Source organism: Rattus norvegicus, chromosome 4, assembly GCF_036323735.1.
Source record: "Rattus norvegicus strain BN/NHsdMcwi chromosome 4, GRCr8, whole genome shotgun sequence".
In the NCBI taxonomy this organism is placed as follows: domain Eukaryota; kingdom Metazoa; phylum Chordata; class Mammalia; order Rodentia; family Muridae; genus Rattus; species Rattus norvegicus.
Window position 1 is genome coordinate 178,613,138 of NC_086022.1, and position 17,805 is coordinate 178,630,942.

At 44.5% G+C, this 17,805-nt stretch overlaps 1 protein-coding gene across 15 annotated transcripts in view; it reads right to left on the minus strand.

Annotated features, from left to right (window-relative positions):
- Sox5 (SRY-box transcription factor 5) overlaps positions 1-17,805 on the minus strand; it is a 955,415-nt gene that overhangs the window by 100,866 nt on the left and 836,744 nt on the right. For 11 of the 15 annotated variants that reach the window (NM_001415822.1, NM_001415823.1, NM_001271267.2 and 8 more), the window contains one exon: positions 5,812-5,897. In NM_001415822.1, coding sequence (NP_001402751.1) covers positions 5,812-5,897 — 86 coding nt within the window. Of the gene's footprint in view, positions 1-5,811; positions 5,898-6,956; positions 7,026-11,435; positions 11,568-17,805 lie in introns of those variants that run through there. The other 4 variants (XM_063285442.1, XM_063285443.1, NM_001014060.2 and 1 more) reach the window with 4 other exon arrangements.

The window sequence follows — 17,805 nt, forward strand, 5'->3', positions numbered from 1 at the left end:
TGATGTAGAAGTGGAAACCAAGTAATCACTTTTTCTCCCCCAAGTTACTCTGGCCATGGGGTTTCATCACAGCAACAGTAGCCCTGACTAGAACAGCCAGGAAGTATAATTTACAACATCCCTCACAAGTGCCTCAGTACGGTTTGGGAAGAAGTCTTCCCTGAAGAAAAGGAACCTTTTCCGTTGAAACCTGAGGGTCAAGTCTGAGTCATCTGGGTGAACAAGGAGGTTAGTCTACGCTGACATTTTGATATCGTTTAGTTTACCCAGGAAGTACACCTTTGGGTCAAGAGAGGCTGCCGCCACATCAGGGTGACAAAATTCCATGGCCGACCAAACAAGGAAAATCAAGAAAGCTGCATAGCATTACCATCCTGTGGTCTGCCAGGACACGAGACAGCAGCCTCAGGCCACTCCAGCCTCATGCTTTCCCATCGTGAGGGACCTGCATCCTGTCAACAGGGAGCCGAAGGAAAGATCCCTTCCCTTCAGCGCATCTTGTCCAGGTATTTGGTCACAGCAGTGAGAAGGATACTGAAAACAGCCACCAACAGCGTTCTGGGGAGCGGGGAAAGACTGAGCTCATCAGGGAGGTATCTAAGGTCTCAGGCAGGAACAAGACATAACCGCTATTTATTTTTAATTAAAAAATTAGCAAAAAGAAAAGGCACTGGCCTGGCAAGATCTAGCCTGCAAGAGTATTCTGGGGCCGCTGTGGATGAAGGATGGACTGGCTTAGCATAGTCAGTTGTGATGGGAAGAAATGGGTGGAGTCTTGACACGTTTACTGAAAGAGAGGACCACACTGAAAGACAGACAGAGGGACAGAGGTCACGGCTCAGCACAGCACTTTCTTGGAAGTGGAGAAGGAGATTGGGTGAGGGCACTCATTGAGACCAGAGCAGCCTGGACATGGGGGAAGACGACCCTTGGGAGAATCACATGGGCCTGAGTCCATAGTCTACATAAACATCTATATCACCTTCCCTTCCCGTGGCCAACAGGCAGGCGGTCATGTGGCTCAGGAACGTAGAAAAGGTGTAGGAGACATCAGACACAAAGAGATTTGCTCTAAGGGAAAAGAAGCTTTTGGAAAGGTAACTGGAGTAACATGTTCGTTTTATTGTATCCATAACTGAGATTAGATCATTTGTCTCAAAAGATGAAAGAAACACATGATGATGGTGTTTGAAATATTTTATCTGCTCGTAAAAGTACACAATGGGATCCGTCTTCATAGAAAATAGTTTTCTATTACACACGGTAGTGATTTCCAAGGCCACAAAAATAATAGTTAAGTAGTAAAAAAGTAGTTTCATCCAAGGTGTGCCGTTTTGCTGGTTTCTGAAAGTCATTTTGTTTACCCCTGTTCTTCCTTCAGTAAATATATGTATATAGTGCTGTACGAGTGGGAAACATCACATGCACAAGGCAACTTTGAAAGACAACTGGATGGGTAAATCCCATCGGCCAGAAGTGGGAAGACCTGCCGAGTTCCTCATTAGATCTGGGTCTGAAAGTGTTTGAATCGACGCTCTGCAAAGCTCGAAGCTCAGAGTCTCAAATGCAGCCACCACTGTCCCTCGCCCTGGTCGCTTTGCTTCTAGAAGGCACAGGGAATTTGAAGAAACGCCAAGCAATCATTATGGTTACAATTTGATTCTCCTGCTATTGAGTTAGGGAGCCTCTTGGGAGAGGAGGACTCCGGAGTTACAAATAAAGTCTCTTAGGCATGGTGAACCAAATGTAATTATTTAAAATGGTGGAGTTTGAACTCTGTGCTCGAGCCTCCTTCCTTGTCAAAGGGAGCTACTAATATCTCACTCCAAGTGCAGTGACAATAATGAAATGAGATCGTTCTAGGAAACCCTTACCTATGATGCCGTGCAAGGCCTCGACCATCAGCTAGCAACATTAACTGCCACGGAATTTGATATAAATTCAAATCATTGTGTCTGCACCCAAGAATATACTGTAGTTAAGATTCTCTAACAACTATAGACTCAGATCAGTGCTAGTCTGTCAGAGGTGTGTGTATGTGTAACTCCCAAGTTGTTCTTTCTGCGCCCTCCTCAGTTCAGGGTCCCTACTGGTGTCCTGGCAAAGGGACCCCTGGGCTCACCACTCCTCACCCAGGACAAAGAGAAACAGATCAAACAGTAGCAGAAACCAAACGGTTAAACAATCTTATTTTTAAAATATTTAAAACAAAGAAAGCAGCGATTGGAGCCAGCAGGGCTATTGATCAGGTGCTTTCTTCCCTAAACCCGACTGAACTGGTTCTCCAGCATTGACTGCGTGCCTCTGCTTCTCATGGCCAGCACTGACCTCATGGCTCTTGCCTGTTTCTCCTGGCTAGCACTGACCACGTGCCTCTTCTCTCTACCTATTTTTCATGTCCCTTTTCCCATCTTCCCACAGCATAGAGCACAAATGTGTGCTAGCATCTTGGAGCTGGATGAACAGAGAGAAAGCTGGGCCAATGGCTTTAAGAGGCTTGAGTATGGAGAAAGCACTCTTCTCTCCCTCCCCAAGAGAGGAGGCCGAATTCACAAAGCTTGGAGATGTCAGAAGAAAAGAAAAACTCAAATCCCTTTCTCAACTGTTGGTTGATGAGCTACAAAACCCAAAGCCTCTTGCACTAGGAACACAGGACGGTCCTGAAGAGACCATAGTGGGACAGGCTGTCAGGGTACGCGTGTTGTCTTGGGGAGCTTTCTTGTGTTGGATGGGTTTGATGGAGGAGGATGGAATGTTTGCTACAAGGTATACTCTCGCCACAGCCCAAAGGAGACACAGAAGAGGGTCTCAGCTAGACATGCCAAGCTGTCTGTGAAGGAACATAGGGCAGGAAGCAAGGGATAGGAAGCAAGGGGCAGGAAGCAAGGGATAGGAAGCAAGGGGCAGGAAGCAAGGGGCAGGAAGCAAGGGGCAGGAAGCAAAGGGAGGACTCTTGTTATTCCAGTGGCTCTGTTACCTGAGTGGCTGCTGTCAATGGGGATGAGTATCAACCGCAAAGAAGGTATGACATTTTACTGATAAGACCCACCCAGCCCAGCCTACTGGAAGACTCTAATCAATGCCCAAGAGAACCACTCCAGTGTGCCAGGCTATATCGTCACAGGGATTGTATGTAGATAAGAAGGAAAAGTGTAAGTGGCTTCTTTATTTTTGGTCTCTAGAACTGGGTTTTACCTAATAGCAGACAGGTAGATGGTAAGATGTGAACTGGAGACGTGAATGAATTTCTAGCAGTGTGAGTTCTAATCTCTGGGAGGGTCCAGTGGTCCACTGAGAGCATTATAAAGAGATGGTCAGTGGAACCCAACATATTTCAAAGCAGAGTTTGGAGAGCATTAAAACTGGCTTGTTTCTTACATCCCACTAAGACAGCATTTCAGATTTCCCCAGTGGAAGTAGATGTACTGTAAACACTAAGACCATTGTAGATGGCTCCCCCTAAACCTATCTGTATAGGTCTACTATGTGGGGAGAAAGCCAGTGCCTTTGTAGGTGGTAAGCAGGCTGAAATTACGTTGAGGGATCTGCAGCTCTATAGTAAAGATATCAGAATCCACAAAGCAAAATCTTAGCAGCCCTCAAATGACAAGTCTTCGGAAATTGTTTGCAGTGATTATCTGCCCCACCCCCATTTTTCTCCTTAATTGCAAAATTAAATTACGTGCATGTGTTTGTGTAAGTATATCTTATGGGTGTGCATAGCCTTCTGTGAAGATGTTCTGATGGCCAGTTTGCTTATGATACTACAGTATGGGCAATTGGAGATCCTAACGAAAATGATAAACTTGAATGGGCACAAAAATCACTTACAAGGAACCCTTTCAAAGGCGATGCAAGGATGTACAGTTATAATTGTTCCAAGAAGGAGGCAGGACGGTGAGACATTCAAGAGGAGACTGAGCAGCAGAGATAAGATCATCATGATCACGTGTTCAGGAATACAGTGAACGAGGGAGCAAGACACATTGTCATGGAAAGGGAATGAGAGAGCCTCGCCCTGCTACAGATTAAGTTGTTTTCAGAAAGAGCGAACCGGTTTAGGCTCAAAGACTTTCTTCAGTTCTTGGTAAAGAAACTAATAGTTTAGATCATGAGAAAAGCTAAAAATGCATCAGAATGGAAACCAAGCTTAACTTATGCCAAATATTCTAATGTCTTCACAGGAAAAGCAGATGAGGTGCTCCCTGAGCAACACTTCTCTCCGGTGGAGACCAACAGTGAGACTCAGGTGGGCCCTTTCACCTTACAGGTCGCCCTTCTCTCCAGTGAGTCTGGCAAACAGAAACTCTCAACCTGTAAAATCAACCTCAAAATCCTATGTTTCCGCATTCAAATCTGTTGCTGGGGTCTGCTCTTCCATTTTTTTTTCCAATTCCTCTGTTCTTTGCACTCTTTTTGTCTTTTCTTCTAGCTCTGTTATAAAAGACCATTTTTTTTCCTATTACCTACAAGCACAGATGTTTTAAATGCCGGGTAATGTAAGCCATTCTTTGAGGAAGTTAGAAAAACACAATTTACCCATAGCAATGTAGACAGCGAGTGTATGTGTACATCCCTGAAGTCTTACCTATTACGGCCCCTTTCCCGTATTGTTGCTATTCCCCAGACGCCATTTGAAAAGGATAACAAATGTTACGGTAATTTTATTGTCCTCATGGCTCCCACACTTCCGAACATATTCTAGCTCAAAGAAACAGACTCGTGTCGTTTTTTCGCGGAAAGGATAAACTAGGAACGAATGCTACAACTTCTACAGGATACTCTCAATGCTCAATGCTCACACGGCTATGTCCTCCTGCCAGCCTCCAGCTTTGGACACATCTCTGCTCATGGGTTCTACCCAGCTCTGGAGGATCTGATGAAAACTCAGCCTAGATCACCTCCGGGCTATGGCAGGTCACACTCCTAGGTGCCGATCCACTGTCACGAAGTGGGACAGCCGTACCTCGGGCTCTGCACGGCGTGTTTCCCGTGCTCGTAGACCAGTTCTCCAGGACGAGGGTCCCAACTTAGCTTATCATCTCCTCTCATTAGCTGCATAATTCGAAGGCTCACGGTAACAGGGCGTATGAAGTATTTTATGTGGTACCAATTCAGAGAGTGAGATAAGGAACGCTCCCTCTGCTAAAATCATATCGATTCTCCTTTTAACCTCAGAGCCGTAATTTCTGAAATCGCCTGGACATCTGGTAAGGCTATTGACTTTTCCTGGGTGCACTGGAGATGCACAGTCTGAAGGGCAAAGAGGTCTCCATTAGGACGTCAGGGTAAACCCGAGCTCAAATGGACACCTGCTGGCCTTGGTCTGGTCTTCCTCGCTCGCTCGAATGATCTGCCGCTAAGCAAGGAGAACAAGTGGGTTCTGAACACTTTAATAACACCAGGCGTCCACAATGATTTCAAGTAACGTTCTGTTTCAGTTGCCTTGACTCATCGCTGTGGTTAGAGATCTCTGGTTGTTGTTGTTATTCTTATTATTATTTGGGGGACCATTCTACCACAAAAAAAAAAAAATCACGGTGCCTACCAGCAAGATGGAAACGGAAGCTTGCATTGTTAAACCTTACCGGGCAATGACAAAATTGTAAGTAATCTTTAGTTCGGAGCACACAAACAAAACTGAAAAATAATCTTTGTGGGGGGGGGGTTGAGGCTCAGAACAAATAAAGACAAAACAAACATGCAGCCAAAGTCTCCCGTCCACAGTGGTGCTTTGCTCTAAGAGGATAATGGTCGCCTTTGGCGGCTCCTACTTAACCCCTGCCTCCCCTGCATTGTCTCCCGACTTACCTGCAGCTGGAGTGGGCCTAAGCCTGGTGTCGCTGCAGCGGCAGCTGCCATGGTGGTTGGGATCAGCTGAACGGGGTAAGGGTCACCTAAGTAAGAGAATAATAGAGGCGTCAGCACCTTTTATCTCCTCTCCACCTGCAAATTAAACTCCTGCATTCACTCTTCCCCAAAGCACGCCTTTGTGTGTCTGGCTGGGGCCTAATGAAAAGCTCTATTGTGTAGCCTTTACCAACACTCTTCACAACCCTGGCTGAGAGAGGAATGTGAATAAAGGAGCAAGCAATTAAGGCTGAAACCTCATCCTTTTTTCATGATGTGTTTAGGAAAATGGGGGGTTGGGGGTGCATGGTTCAGAGGGCTGTACTTGAACACACACACACACACACACACACACACACACACACTGCAGACTTGGTCAGAGCACAGCAGAGGGCTGTACTTGAACACACACACACACACACACACACACACACACACACACACACCACTGCAGACTTGGTCAGAGCACAGCAAGTCCTTGCCAACTTTTCAGTCTTATCACAGGCAGAACTTAACTAAACCCACTTTCATTTTAAGGAGCTAAAAACCAAAGATCAGAGCCATTAGCTAAACTTTTTTGAATGTTGTGTTACTATGGCCTGGATTCAAATAATCTCTTTAATAGCTCACGGGCGATTCCAGGGTAAAGAAAGCATTTTCATGTTTGTCCTTCCTTTCTTTCCTTTGTGACACTATAGGGGATGGTGACATTTTAATTTTATAGAGATAAATGTTGACAAAAGTATATTTTAAAGGCAACAAACAAATAGATCTTTCAAATTTAAACTAAAAAAAATAAGGTCAAAGATTACTCTTGTTTTTCTCATCTTGTGCTCTATAAAAATGTGTTTCACAGGTATACATGGATTGTGTGGTGCATTTTTGATGCAGATCAAGAGATATTTATTTGCTTAGTAAGAGCTAAGGTAGATACTTTCCACAGAGGCCAATTGTGTGTTAGTAAGGTAATCAATAGGGCACATTGCTAGCCACTGGGAATATGATATAGCAAGAAATCAAAAGTAATGACTACAAGAACAATTTTTCTAATATATTAAACTGGCTCTAGAAATTGAACATGGGGGGCCAGGTGCCTATAAACCCACCATTCAGGAAACTGAGGCAGAAGGACCTGAAATGCATGGCCGGTGGGGTATACACAAGTGAGACCCTGTCTGAAAAAAAAAAAAAAACAAACCAGCAAAAATTAATCCATGAAAGAAACGGTTTAAGTGTTCACTCATAAACAATATTAAGGTAATTCTGTTTTAAACACTTATGGGTACTAGGGATAAATGGTGAACACTGCTCTTGGCATTAGAAGGTGAATTTTTAAAAAGGTGTGACACAAACAGTGGTTTTATTAGGAATACAGTGAAGTTCGAGCTGTAGGCTTCCAGAGAGGTCCCATAGCAGCATTTTCACAGAGCCTCGACATCTTTGTTTCACCAATTTCTTAATTTTATACTTGGTTGTGATTTTGTGCTTTAATAAGTATTATTTACTAGTATAGAGATTTTACATAGATAACATTTAGCATTTTTATTCAGAAGAGAATGCTCTAGCTTTGTCTCAGTTAGTGTGACAGAGCCTGAGGAAAAGCAGCCAGGAGGATCAAGAGCTCATTTGGATTTCTGTTCCAGGTGACTTTGCCTTGCTGAGAAGTCACAGGGAGGACTCGAGACAGCCAGTTCATAGACGTAACATTCATGGACAAGCGGGGAGAACTGAATGTATGCACACATGCTGCCTGCTTACTTGTTCAGCTAGATATCTTATGCCATCCAGGGGCTTGCCTAGGGAATGGTGCTGCCCACAATGGGCTGGATCCTCTATAGCAACCAACAATGGACATAATCCCCCACAACTGATCTAAGTAATTCTGAAACTGAGACTCTTTCCTTACGTAACATAGGTGGTATCAGGTTGACAGTTTAAACTAAGAGCACAGGGTAGCTGAACTACAGAGGAGGCTTCGAAGAAGATATTCATGGGGCTGTGGATGGTGCTGGGTGACAACTTAGTGTTCAGGGTTCTACAAGAAAATGTTAGAGCATCTAACTTTATCCTACAGAAGAAAGGGAACCCCACACGTGAAGAAGAAAAACAACCAGGATTACTTAACCAGCAAGTGGAAGTCACGGAAATAGACTTCTGTGTAGCAGGTGACAGGGGTGGATTGGTAAGAGCCTACGAAACTCAATACTTAAGTGGGTAGAACTCACGAGGAAGCTGGCTGGTTTTATGACAAGGCAGGAACTGGTTCAAGGTGAGTTCCAGAGTTTCCACTCAACATTGACAGAAGAGAAAGTCGGTTTATTTATTCGGCTCATAACAGAGATACAGAATGAGATCCCCCCACTAGGGTAGGAGGCTGAGGGAATTACGTGAAGAAATAAGAAAGCATTTTGGATATTTTGCGCACCAAGCTTTGAGAGAGACGAGCACGCTTCCAAATGAAGCCGTCAGAGTTGATGACATCAATTTGGAGTAAACACAGTTGAGAACGAATCCCAAGTGAACAGGTGCTAGGACTGGAGACTGAGTTGGTATTTATAACCTAAAGGGAACATGGAGACTCCTGGCGACTTTAAAAATAAGCGCGCGACCTTGGATTATAAGCATCGAAATAACCCGGGGAGAAAGTCTCGTTGAGAGACTGTAGGATAAGCTGGCCTGTGAGAGGCAGGGCGGTGGCCATCTTGATAACAAAAACCGACGTTGGAAGAGTAGCCTAAGAAATGAGTAGCACCATTCATTCATTCCCTGGGAATGGATCAGTGATTAGCTGAAGAGGGGCACAAATTTTCCCTCTGCCCTTGCCCAATGGACATGACTGGTTGCTTCAAGTTTCTGCCACCTTGAACTGACCCACCCCCCAGCCCCGAGTTCGACCATGACTTGGAACTACAAGCTAACTCGTACTCCTCCTCCAAGCTGTTTGTGTGAGGTGATTTCATCACTGCAACCGTGAATAACGCATTCTGGGAATTTCGACTGACCGTGAAGGAATATTCAGGGAAGAGGAGGCCCATAGAAATGGAACCAGGAGTGGAAAAGGTGAGCTGGGGTGGGAGCTGGGATCTCACTGGGGAGAATCTGGTGAAAACTCACTGGGAGTCAATGTGTTCAGGTGAGGATGGGGCAAAGTTGCTGAAAGCGACTGTGGATCTCTTCTTAAAATGTGATTGTCCCTGAGCAGAGGCCACGTTCCCTAAGAAAGGAACATTTGCAAAGTCAGCCCTAAAACCCAGCGCACCAGGCACTGCTGGGAGAACTGCATTGACTCTTATATTTCTGGCCCGTGTGCCGCCCCCCTTCCCCTGATGTGCAAGATTATTCTCGAATGCACAGACTAGGACAAACTTGGTGACAGTTCACTTGTCAGATGGAGGTACAAACCTAGCCCACCCTAGCCAGTCAGTGCGCATGCTCTAACTATAGGGCGCCAACTCCATCCCTGGTCAGCCAGTGCGCATGCTCTAACTGTAGAGAGTCAACCCCGCCCCTGGCCAGCCAGTGCACCGGCTCTACCAAAGGATGGTATGGATTTCCCACATCATGGTGCTTCGGGCATCAGCATGGAGGGATCAGGACGAAGGCTGGGTGTCTAACTGCACCTAGCTTTGGGAAAATTAGTTAAATCGGCATGAACATAGCTTCTGAATCAGAATTTAAATCTTAATGGGATTTCCAGGTGATCTGCAAGCATCTTCGCCTTGTCAACTGTGGGAAGAAACAACTCAGAAGTTACTGCAGGCAGAAGTGTGACCAGGAGGGCTTCATGTTTAAAGAGACAAATGCGTGCAAACATTATAGCAGGCTGCTCTGCTAATGAGGAGCATCCGGTAAAGACGGGGCAAGCATGTGACAAGGGGAGGGGCAGATGATGTCACACGTTTGGGCTTTATTACCACTTGGTATCATTAATTGCTTAATCTATATGACACTGGTTCAACGGAGGGAAGTTGAAACGTTTGAAGCTGAAGCCACATTTGTACAAACTAGCTAAAATGGTAAATATTGTAATTGTATGGTTATTAGAATCGATCATGTAAATGCTTACAACATTGTAATTCATTTGTATTCCTCATTTAATGAACACAATCTTAAAATTAAAGCGTTCATGTACAGGCTCTGGTGCTCTTCACGGGGATAATTCATTTATGTAATTTACTTTCCCTGTTGTAAATTAATCAATTAATAAGCACTTGCAACATCAACCATGTGATTAGGAATCCATCGGGTGCTGTGTGAGACATACACAATAAAATTAAAGAAATCTGGGCCTCTAATCATCATACGTTCATTCTATCTGAGCATGTTGGAGTTGCTCAGGCCATTGCTAAGTACTACAGGAGTTAAAGACTGCTTTAAACAACAGTTAAAGGGGTAGAGAGGAGTCGCTGTGGCTCCAGGGGCTGTCAGGTGGTGGGGAGGCCAGAGTGAGCGAAGTGTGACACCTGGACAGGGAAAAGGAGCCCAGCCTAACTGATGAGCCCTGAAAGAAAGCAGAGAGGAGAAACCTTTTCCCTACTCCGTCGTGAAAGAGATTTGGCTGCTCGACACAGAAAGGCAACAGATGAGAACTGAGTGTCTGGCCAGGGTGGTTCCTGCCTGCGAGGCTAAGACAGAGACCATCAGTTCTGGGCCATCCTGGGCTATATTGTGAATCTCAGTCCAGCCCGAGCTACATAGCAGGATCCTCTCTCAAAGAAAAATAATATATACATGTGGTTTCAGCAATGCCACTAAAGAGATTAAGTAACAGGAGGAATAACTTGGTGACCTAGATGCGTATTTCAGAAACACAAGCTCATGCGTGTGTTTGGATGGGAGAGAGCACCTGAAAAGTTGTCTCTGGTTTATACTCCACTAACATCTAAATAGTAATAGGTTACATGTGCAGGTAAAGGTCGAGGGTGAAAATCTACACTATTCTATTAACACTATTAACAGTTTTTTATGATGCACATATCAGAATATTATGAAACAATCATATAAGCAATAAGTTATTGATTACGTGTGTCATGGGTTGAATTGTCTAGCCCCTGTTGGTGTACTGAAACCCAAATTCATACTGAGCATGGCTATATATGGATTTAAAGAAATGAATAAGTAAAATGTACTCACAGATAGACCTTCATCTAAGAGAAGTCCATTGTTTAAAATTAATGTGTCTGTGTGTGTGTGTGTGTATGTGTGTGTGTATGTGTGTGTGTATGTGTGTGTGTGTGTGTGTGTGTGTGTTGTCTGTATGTATCATATTATACATGCTGCCACCAGAGATAACTTTGGTGAGTCAGTTCTTGTCTCCCACTTGTGAAGGAAGGCTGTGTCTTGCTGGGTCTGGCCCCTGGGATCTATAATCTAGGCTAGCTGGCCCTTAAGCTTCTGGCTGATTCTCCTGTTTCTCTTCTCCCCTTCTGAGTGCTACGATTACAGGTTAGAGTCAGCATGTCTAGCATGGGTCCAGGGGACCGAACTCAGGCTACTGTGCTTGGCAGAAATAGATTTCGCACTTTGGGCCATCTTCCTGGCCCTGAAAGAAGTCCTGATAGGAGGATTTTAGGACACAGACATACCTGTGAGGGAGGCAGAGGAGGAAGTATCATGGAGGCTGAAGAAAGAGACTCCCTAAGAACTGTGTCATCTCTAAAATCTCCTAGATTCCATGCTTGCGAGAAACATTCCTGTTGTCTAAGCCACCCAGTCTGTGACGCTTCATTCTAGAACACAGCAGTCTGGGGGCACTATCTGATAACCTGTTTGGATATTTAAGGGAATGGAGGACAATGGAGGACAACAAATTTTAGCAGCAGAAGTAAGTAAAGTACGAACAACCACTGTGTCTCTTCAGCCACACAGCCTCTGAGATGTATACGTGTGATCTTTGGCAAGACTTCAGCCCATTTCAGAAGCTTCTCTCCAAGGAGCCGCACCATAGCAGCCGTCTCTGCCCAATGTGAGATTCACAGGCATTGCACCATTTCTGCCTCAATATTAATCTTTTAGAACCCAAAATATTTAGAGCTGAGTATGTTGAAACCGGCAATCATGTTCTGGAGTAAATCGAAACATAGTCATGGAAATTTCCATGTAGCTATTTAATTCTTAGTTAAGGAAACTCAAAATACATTTTACAAACATGCAATGTGCTTAAGTAGATATGGGATCTATGAGAGTTCGTAATGGTAAACAAAAAATCAGAAGCTATCGGAGACGAATACTTTTGTACAAAAGCTGTCCCTCATTATCACACCACCCCGCGGTTACCTGATCCAAGAAAATACTACAAGAGACTTATTTTGTAAATACCACAGGAAGAACTTAGTGAATGGGAGATAATGGAAAATTCTGACTTTTAAAGTCCAATCATGTGTTATTCAAATTGACTTTCAACTACTTAAAAGTAATTTCTTTTATTCCTACCTCAGTTTTTAACCATTTGAACAGTTTTTTCCCTCAACCTTTCCAAAGTTAATTTGCTTATTTGAAGTTCAAGCCTGGAAAATTCTAGTTCAAAATAACAATTTTTATGAGGTTGAAAAAAATACACCATGGCCCTAGCTTCCTCAACTGTGGGTCACAACCCCACATAGGGCCAGGTAACCCAACGTGGACTTGAGGAACAGCAAGCGAGGGTGAAAAGTTTCTGAAGACGCCATGCCCAGGGTGCCAGTCAATGCTTTGACAATACAGCCAGATTACAGTGTACGTGGGAACAAAGGCTAGTCTGGCCTTAACCCCTTCAGAAGGTTTCCTGATACTGCTGAGTCACACCCTGAAACTGCACATAACACTCTGGTTGTGTTATGATATGTTGCTATGGTATATAAAAGACAAGAAAATATTTTTTTCAAATGGGGTTATTCATCTTTGGAGTTTGAGAAGTAGGTGCGGCCTTTGCCAGGGTCAGGCAAACACTTTCGGCGGCCCCGCTGACCTAATGCAGAGGCTATTGAAATCTACATGTCTACTGAAATGAGGTGGTAAATACTTCATCAGCCTGGAGCGTTTATTATGCCGTTGTTTTGCTTCCTTGACAACAACAGATTTCTTTCTCTAGGTGCCAGGAAATATGTAAACCTCTACTCTCCCCCCAACATGCATGTACACATATCTGCATATATATACACATACATGTTCATGCATGCACACACGTGCACAAGTGCACATACACACGCACACACACATGTACACTCGAGTGTGCGCGCTTGGTCCTGTCATTTGTTGTCTAATGAGATAATCATGCAAACACATGAAACTGGCCTCAGGATGCTCTGGGCAAAGTGGAAGGGCGTTGAACGGTTTCCAGAAATCTTGAGGAAAGAGATTAGCCTGGGAAGAAACTTCAGCAAAATGAAGACTGTTGATTTGAATGTCTCCAGGCAATGAGCCACTTTCACTGAGAGATTATACTTCAGGACGCTTACAGGATCTGCCTTCTACGTCTCTGTCTGCCACAGTATACACAAGCCTCCATCACTTCCTGGAGGCAGATTATCTGTCTTCTCAGATGTACATTTAATACACACTGACCCTCCTTTTCTACCTTCCAGCGGGGAAGCTCTGGAAGACAAAATAAGGCTCTCAAGGACAGTGTGGAAGAGAGACCAAGAATGAGGGTGTTGCGTTGGCCCCTCTCAGACGCTGTGGAAAGAATGGGCAACCAGCACCTTGGGATCCCCTCATTTGCTGACAATGCTCACACAACTCGAACCCCTGTGTGGGCCCCAGCATACACAGGTACATCCTTCTAACATATCCAGTACAGAACAGGAGCAGTGAGCTGCGTGCCCAGAGGGTGACCAGAACTGAGAGCTCGCAGAGCCCTGCACTTTGCTCTGATGGCAACGGTAAGCCAGTGCCGATGCTAAGCGGGCTGGTGACACAGCCTGATTTGTGTTCCAGATCAATTTTGTGGCTAGAGAGAGATCGATTGGGAGAGGGAGAGGCAAGACAAAGAGACATGTTAAACCCACTGCTTTAAATCCAGTGGGAAATGCTAATGGCCTGGACTAATCGGGATGGGACAGGAGAGGGACAGCACCTGCAGAGAGCAGAGGCCCCAATTAGTTGGCTGAAAAGAGGCCTGAGGAAACAGAGGGGGAGACCACAGGTGAGCCACAGGGAGACCACGGAGGTTTCATTCTGACCTGTGGCTCAGGAACGGAATCTCACTGTCCTCCAAATTCCTTATTCCCCGCCTGGACTGAGTGTGGGCATTTAGTATTTATTGAATTTTAGAACTTTGTCAAATTTGGAACATTTTACATATGCTAGCACGCGTGCACACACGTGTGTGTGTGTATGTGTGTGTGCATGTATGGTTTGTATGTGTGTGTGTGTGTGTGTGTGTGTACACATGTACACACATGTTTATACTGAACCTTCACTGGGAGGGATTAAGAAGGTGAAACACAATCTAACAGGGGGGTTTATGGTTTATTCGTCGAGATTTATTTCATTGCTGTGTGCACAGTTGTGTACCTGTGTGTGATTATGCCACATATGTAATTGTACTTGAGGAGGTCAAAAGTAGTTGTCGGATCTCCTGGAGCTGGAGTTACAGGTGTTTGTGGGTGCTGGGAATTGAACTTGGGTCCTTTGAAGGAGCAATCGGAACCTTTAACTGCTGAGCCTTCTCTCCAGCCTGTAACTGTGGTGCTGAGAGGAGGGCATTTGGAGGGTGACCAGAGATGGGAGCTTTGTGATTACACACCAGGGAGTTTAGAAGAGAAACAGGAACCCTGTCCCTTGTGACTCTGTGCCGTGTCACATGCTGCATCAGCTGGGAAGAGGGCGACCCTCAGATGTGGCTCTGACCTGTGAGTCAGAAGAAACCGTTGTTTGTCCTGAGTTCCCGCTCTGTGATGTTGCATTACTAGGAACTGAGGGGTAACTTTCTATAACCCAGGAGGAGAGCTTTATATAGAGTGGGAGTACCTGGGGAAGCGACCATGCTTTTCTTAGTAAATGTTGCATTTTAGCTCCTAACACACAGCAAGTAGCCAATAAATGTTTTAAAATTTATATATTATAAATTAATAACTATTGAGTGCAGTGACAAGTGCCAATGGAAACATGAGACAAGTTGAGAGACTCGTTTTACTGAGGGCTGGATGGGTGCATGGGTGGGTGAATGGATAGAGGCATGGATGGGTGCATGGATGGGTACATGGATGGTTGCATGGATGGGTGCATGCATGGATGCATACATGAATAAGTGGATGGGGTAGGTGGATTGATGGGAGGGTGGATATATGGATGGATGTGTGTGTGGGAAGACAGAGTAGTGTGTGTCGATGAATGAACATGTATGGGCCTGTATGGAGACAGATGCATAGATGCCTTATATGACCTCAACCTTGGGCTTTAGTTCTTCAATTATTTTGTTATTTCTTCATAGTAAGCTGCAAAACCACTTCCCTGAACAAAATCTCAGGCCCTCAAGTGATTCACCTGTCATGTCTTTGAGTTGTTCCTTGTGATGCTGGCTCAGGGTCAGGTGAACCCTAGTCTACCTCTTGGGTTCTGGGTCAGAGTGTGCCTCCACCACAACAATTGTTCAACTGCATTTGTCACTCGAGGTTGGAAGTAGAGATCCCCACACTTAGAGGCATCCATCCCTGGATATGTTTTCCCTCATTGATTTAGATGAATTTCTTCCAAACATTTCCTCTCAACACGAGGCACATTTCTAGCATACCGCAATTCTTTACATCATCACCATCTTACTGTATTCGACCTACTACACAGTATCAGAAACAAGGTGCCTGGGAAACAAGAATCCAATCCTCCCTCCCTCCTTCCTCCCCTCCCTCCCTCCCCATCTCTGTCATGCTCAGGCTGGCCTCCAACTCTTCAGCAATCTTTTTCTTCAGCCTTCTAAGTGCCAGACTCACAGGAGTGAGCCCCTTTCATGACCAACTAACATTCACTTATTATGGTGCTGGAGGCCAGGAAGCCTAAGAGCAAGGGCCTGACCAGTACCACATACAATGACAGACCGTTTCATAGATGCTGCTTGTAGAAGCCACCACTCAGAAGGGACAGAGCAGCTCTCGGATCCCTCTCCCTAAGGGCTTCTCTCTCTTGACCTATTTGTCCTGAATGCCCCAGTTTCTAGAAGAATCACCCCAAGAACTGGAATTGTACCACATGAGTTCTGGGCAGAAATAGACACTCGCACTAGAAGAATTCAATTCTTCTCAGATAGATTGTGGGCATGCCAAAAGCGGGGACTATGTTTTACGAATCTTTCAATACTCACTTCCAAGCACAGTGCCTGACTCATTTAGGGCTTCTAAGAATGAACGAATGAATGAAGAATTTACTTAGTTATGAAGCTAGTCAAGTATCTAAAACTGGATATACCTCCTGGTGGATTGAAAGTTTAGGGTTTAATGAAAGAAACAGATCATAAGCAAATAATTCTAAAAATAAGAAACAATTGGTTTGAAGATACAGTGTTTAATTCAAACAAACAATTTTTAAAAAAATTGGCTCCCTATAATAAAAAGAGCAGGTAGTGAAGAAGGGTAGAGGCTGAGGGCGTGACATCCTGCATAGAAGATAAATCATTAGTTCCAGAGATGTAGTTCAGGGCTAGAGCATTTCTCTAGGACACGGGCATCCTGGGTTTAATTTTCCACACCACGATGAATTCTAAAAAGAGTCTAAGAGAAAGATGAATTTTCTGTTATATATTTTCAGGGAACGGATATCTTTTCTACTCCATGATCTGTCTTATAAACTTTTTTATTCCAAAAGCAATTCATGTCTGACTAGATAGATATGAAAGTAAACTATATTTAGGTCAGTGAGATGAGGGGTAAGCTCAGAGGGTAGGGGGCTTGCCACAAAACCTCAAAACCCAAATTTGATCCCTGCAATCTACATGACCTGAGAGAGAACCATTTCATGCAAGTTGTGTTCCAACCTCTCTGGTTAGGCTGTATACACACACACACACACACACACACACACACACACACACACACACACACCATACACCACACACCACACTCCACATATCATACATCACACACACACATACATCTCACCACACACACACACACACACACACATACATATACCATACACCACATGCACATACACACATACACACACACATACATACCTTATCACATACCACGTGCACACACACACACATACACACACCATACACTACATGCACACACACATACATACACACACCATATACCACATGCATACACACATACACACACACACACACCATACACCACATGCACACACATACACACACCATACACCACATGCACACACACACACACACCACACACCACACACCACATGTACACACACACACACACACACACACACACACACACACACACCATTTTGAGTAAATAGTATGCATCTCCAGAGTGTTAAGCTGTTTGGTTGCCCGGTTGCTATTGCCATCTATTTAAGTGTCTGAGTGCTGCTGAAGACAGACTGGGAAAACATGCCATACAGGGACAAGATAAGTCATCCGTCATCCCACTGAAGGCCTTACAACAGCCTATTGTGAAGTCCAAGGAACCTGAGATGTGTCTCTCCACAGCAGTAAGAACAGCCGTACGCTCACTCTCTGTCTATTTATTCGTTTTTGAGACCTGGTTTTGAGAGTTGTTTTTTTTTTTTGTTTGTTTGTTTGTTTTGTTTTTTGTTTTTTTTTGTTTTTTTTTTTTGTTTTTTAATTTCAGTTCTGTGCGTAGAGGTGCACGCAGTGACCATAAATCCCAGAAGAGGGCGTTGGAACTCTTGGAAACTGAGTCACAGAGGGTGGAGAAGCCCCTGTGGCTTCTCAGGGCCTCTACAAGAGCATCTATTGCTCCAAAGCGCTGAGCAATGACTCCAGCCCCAGAGCATTTAGATATATGAGGACTCTCCTCAAACAGCATGGTGGACTCCGAGGAAGAAGTA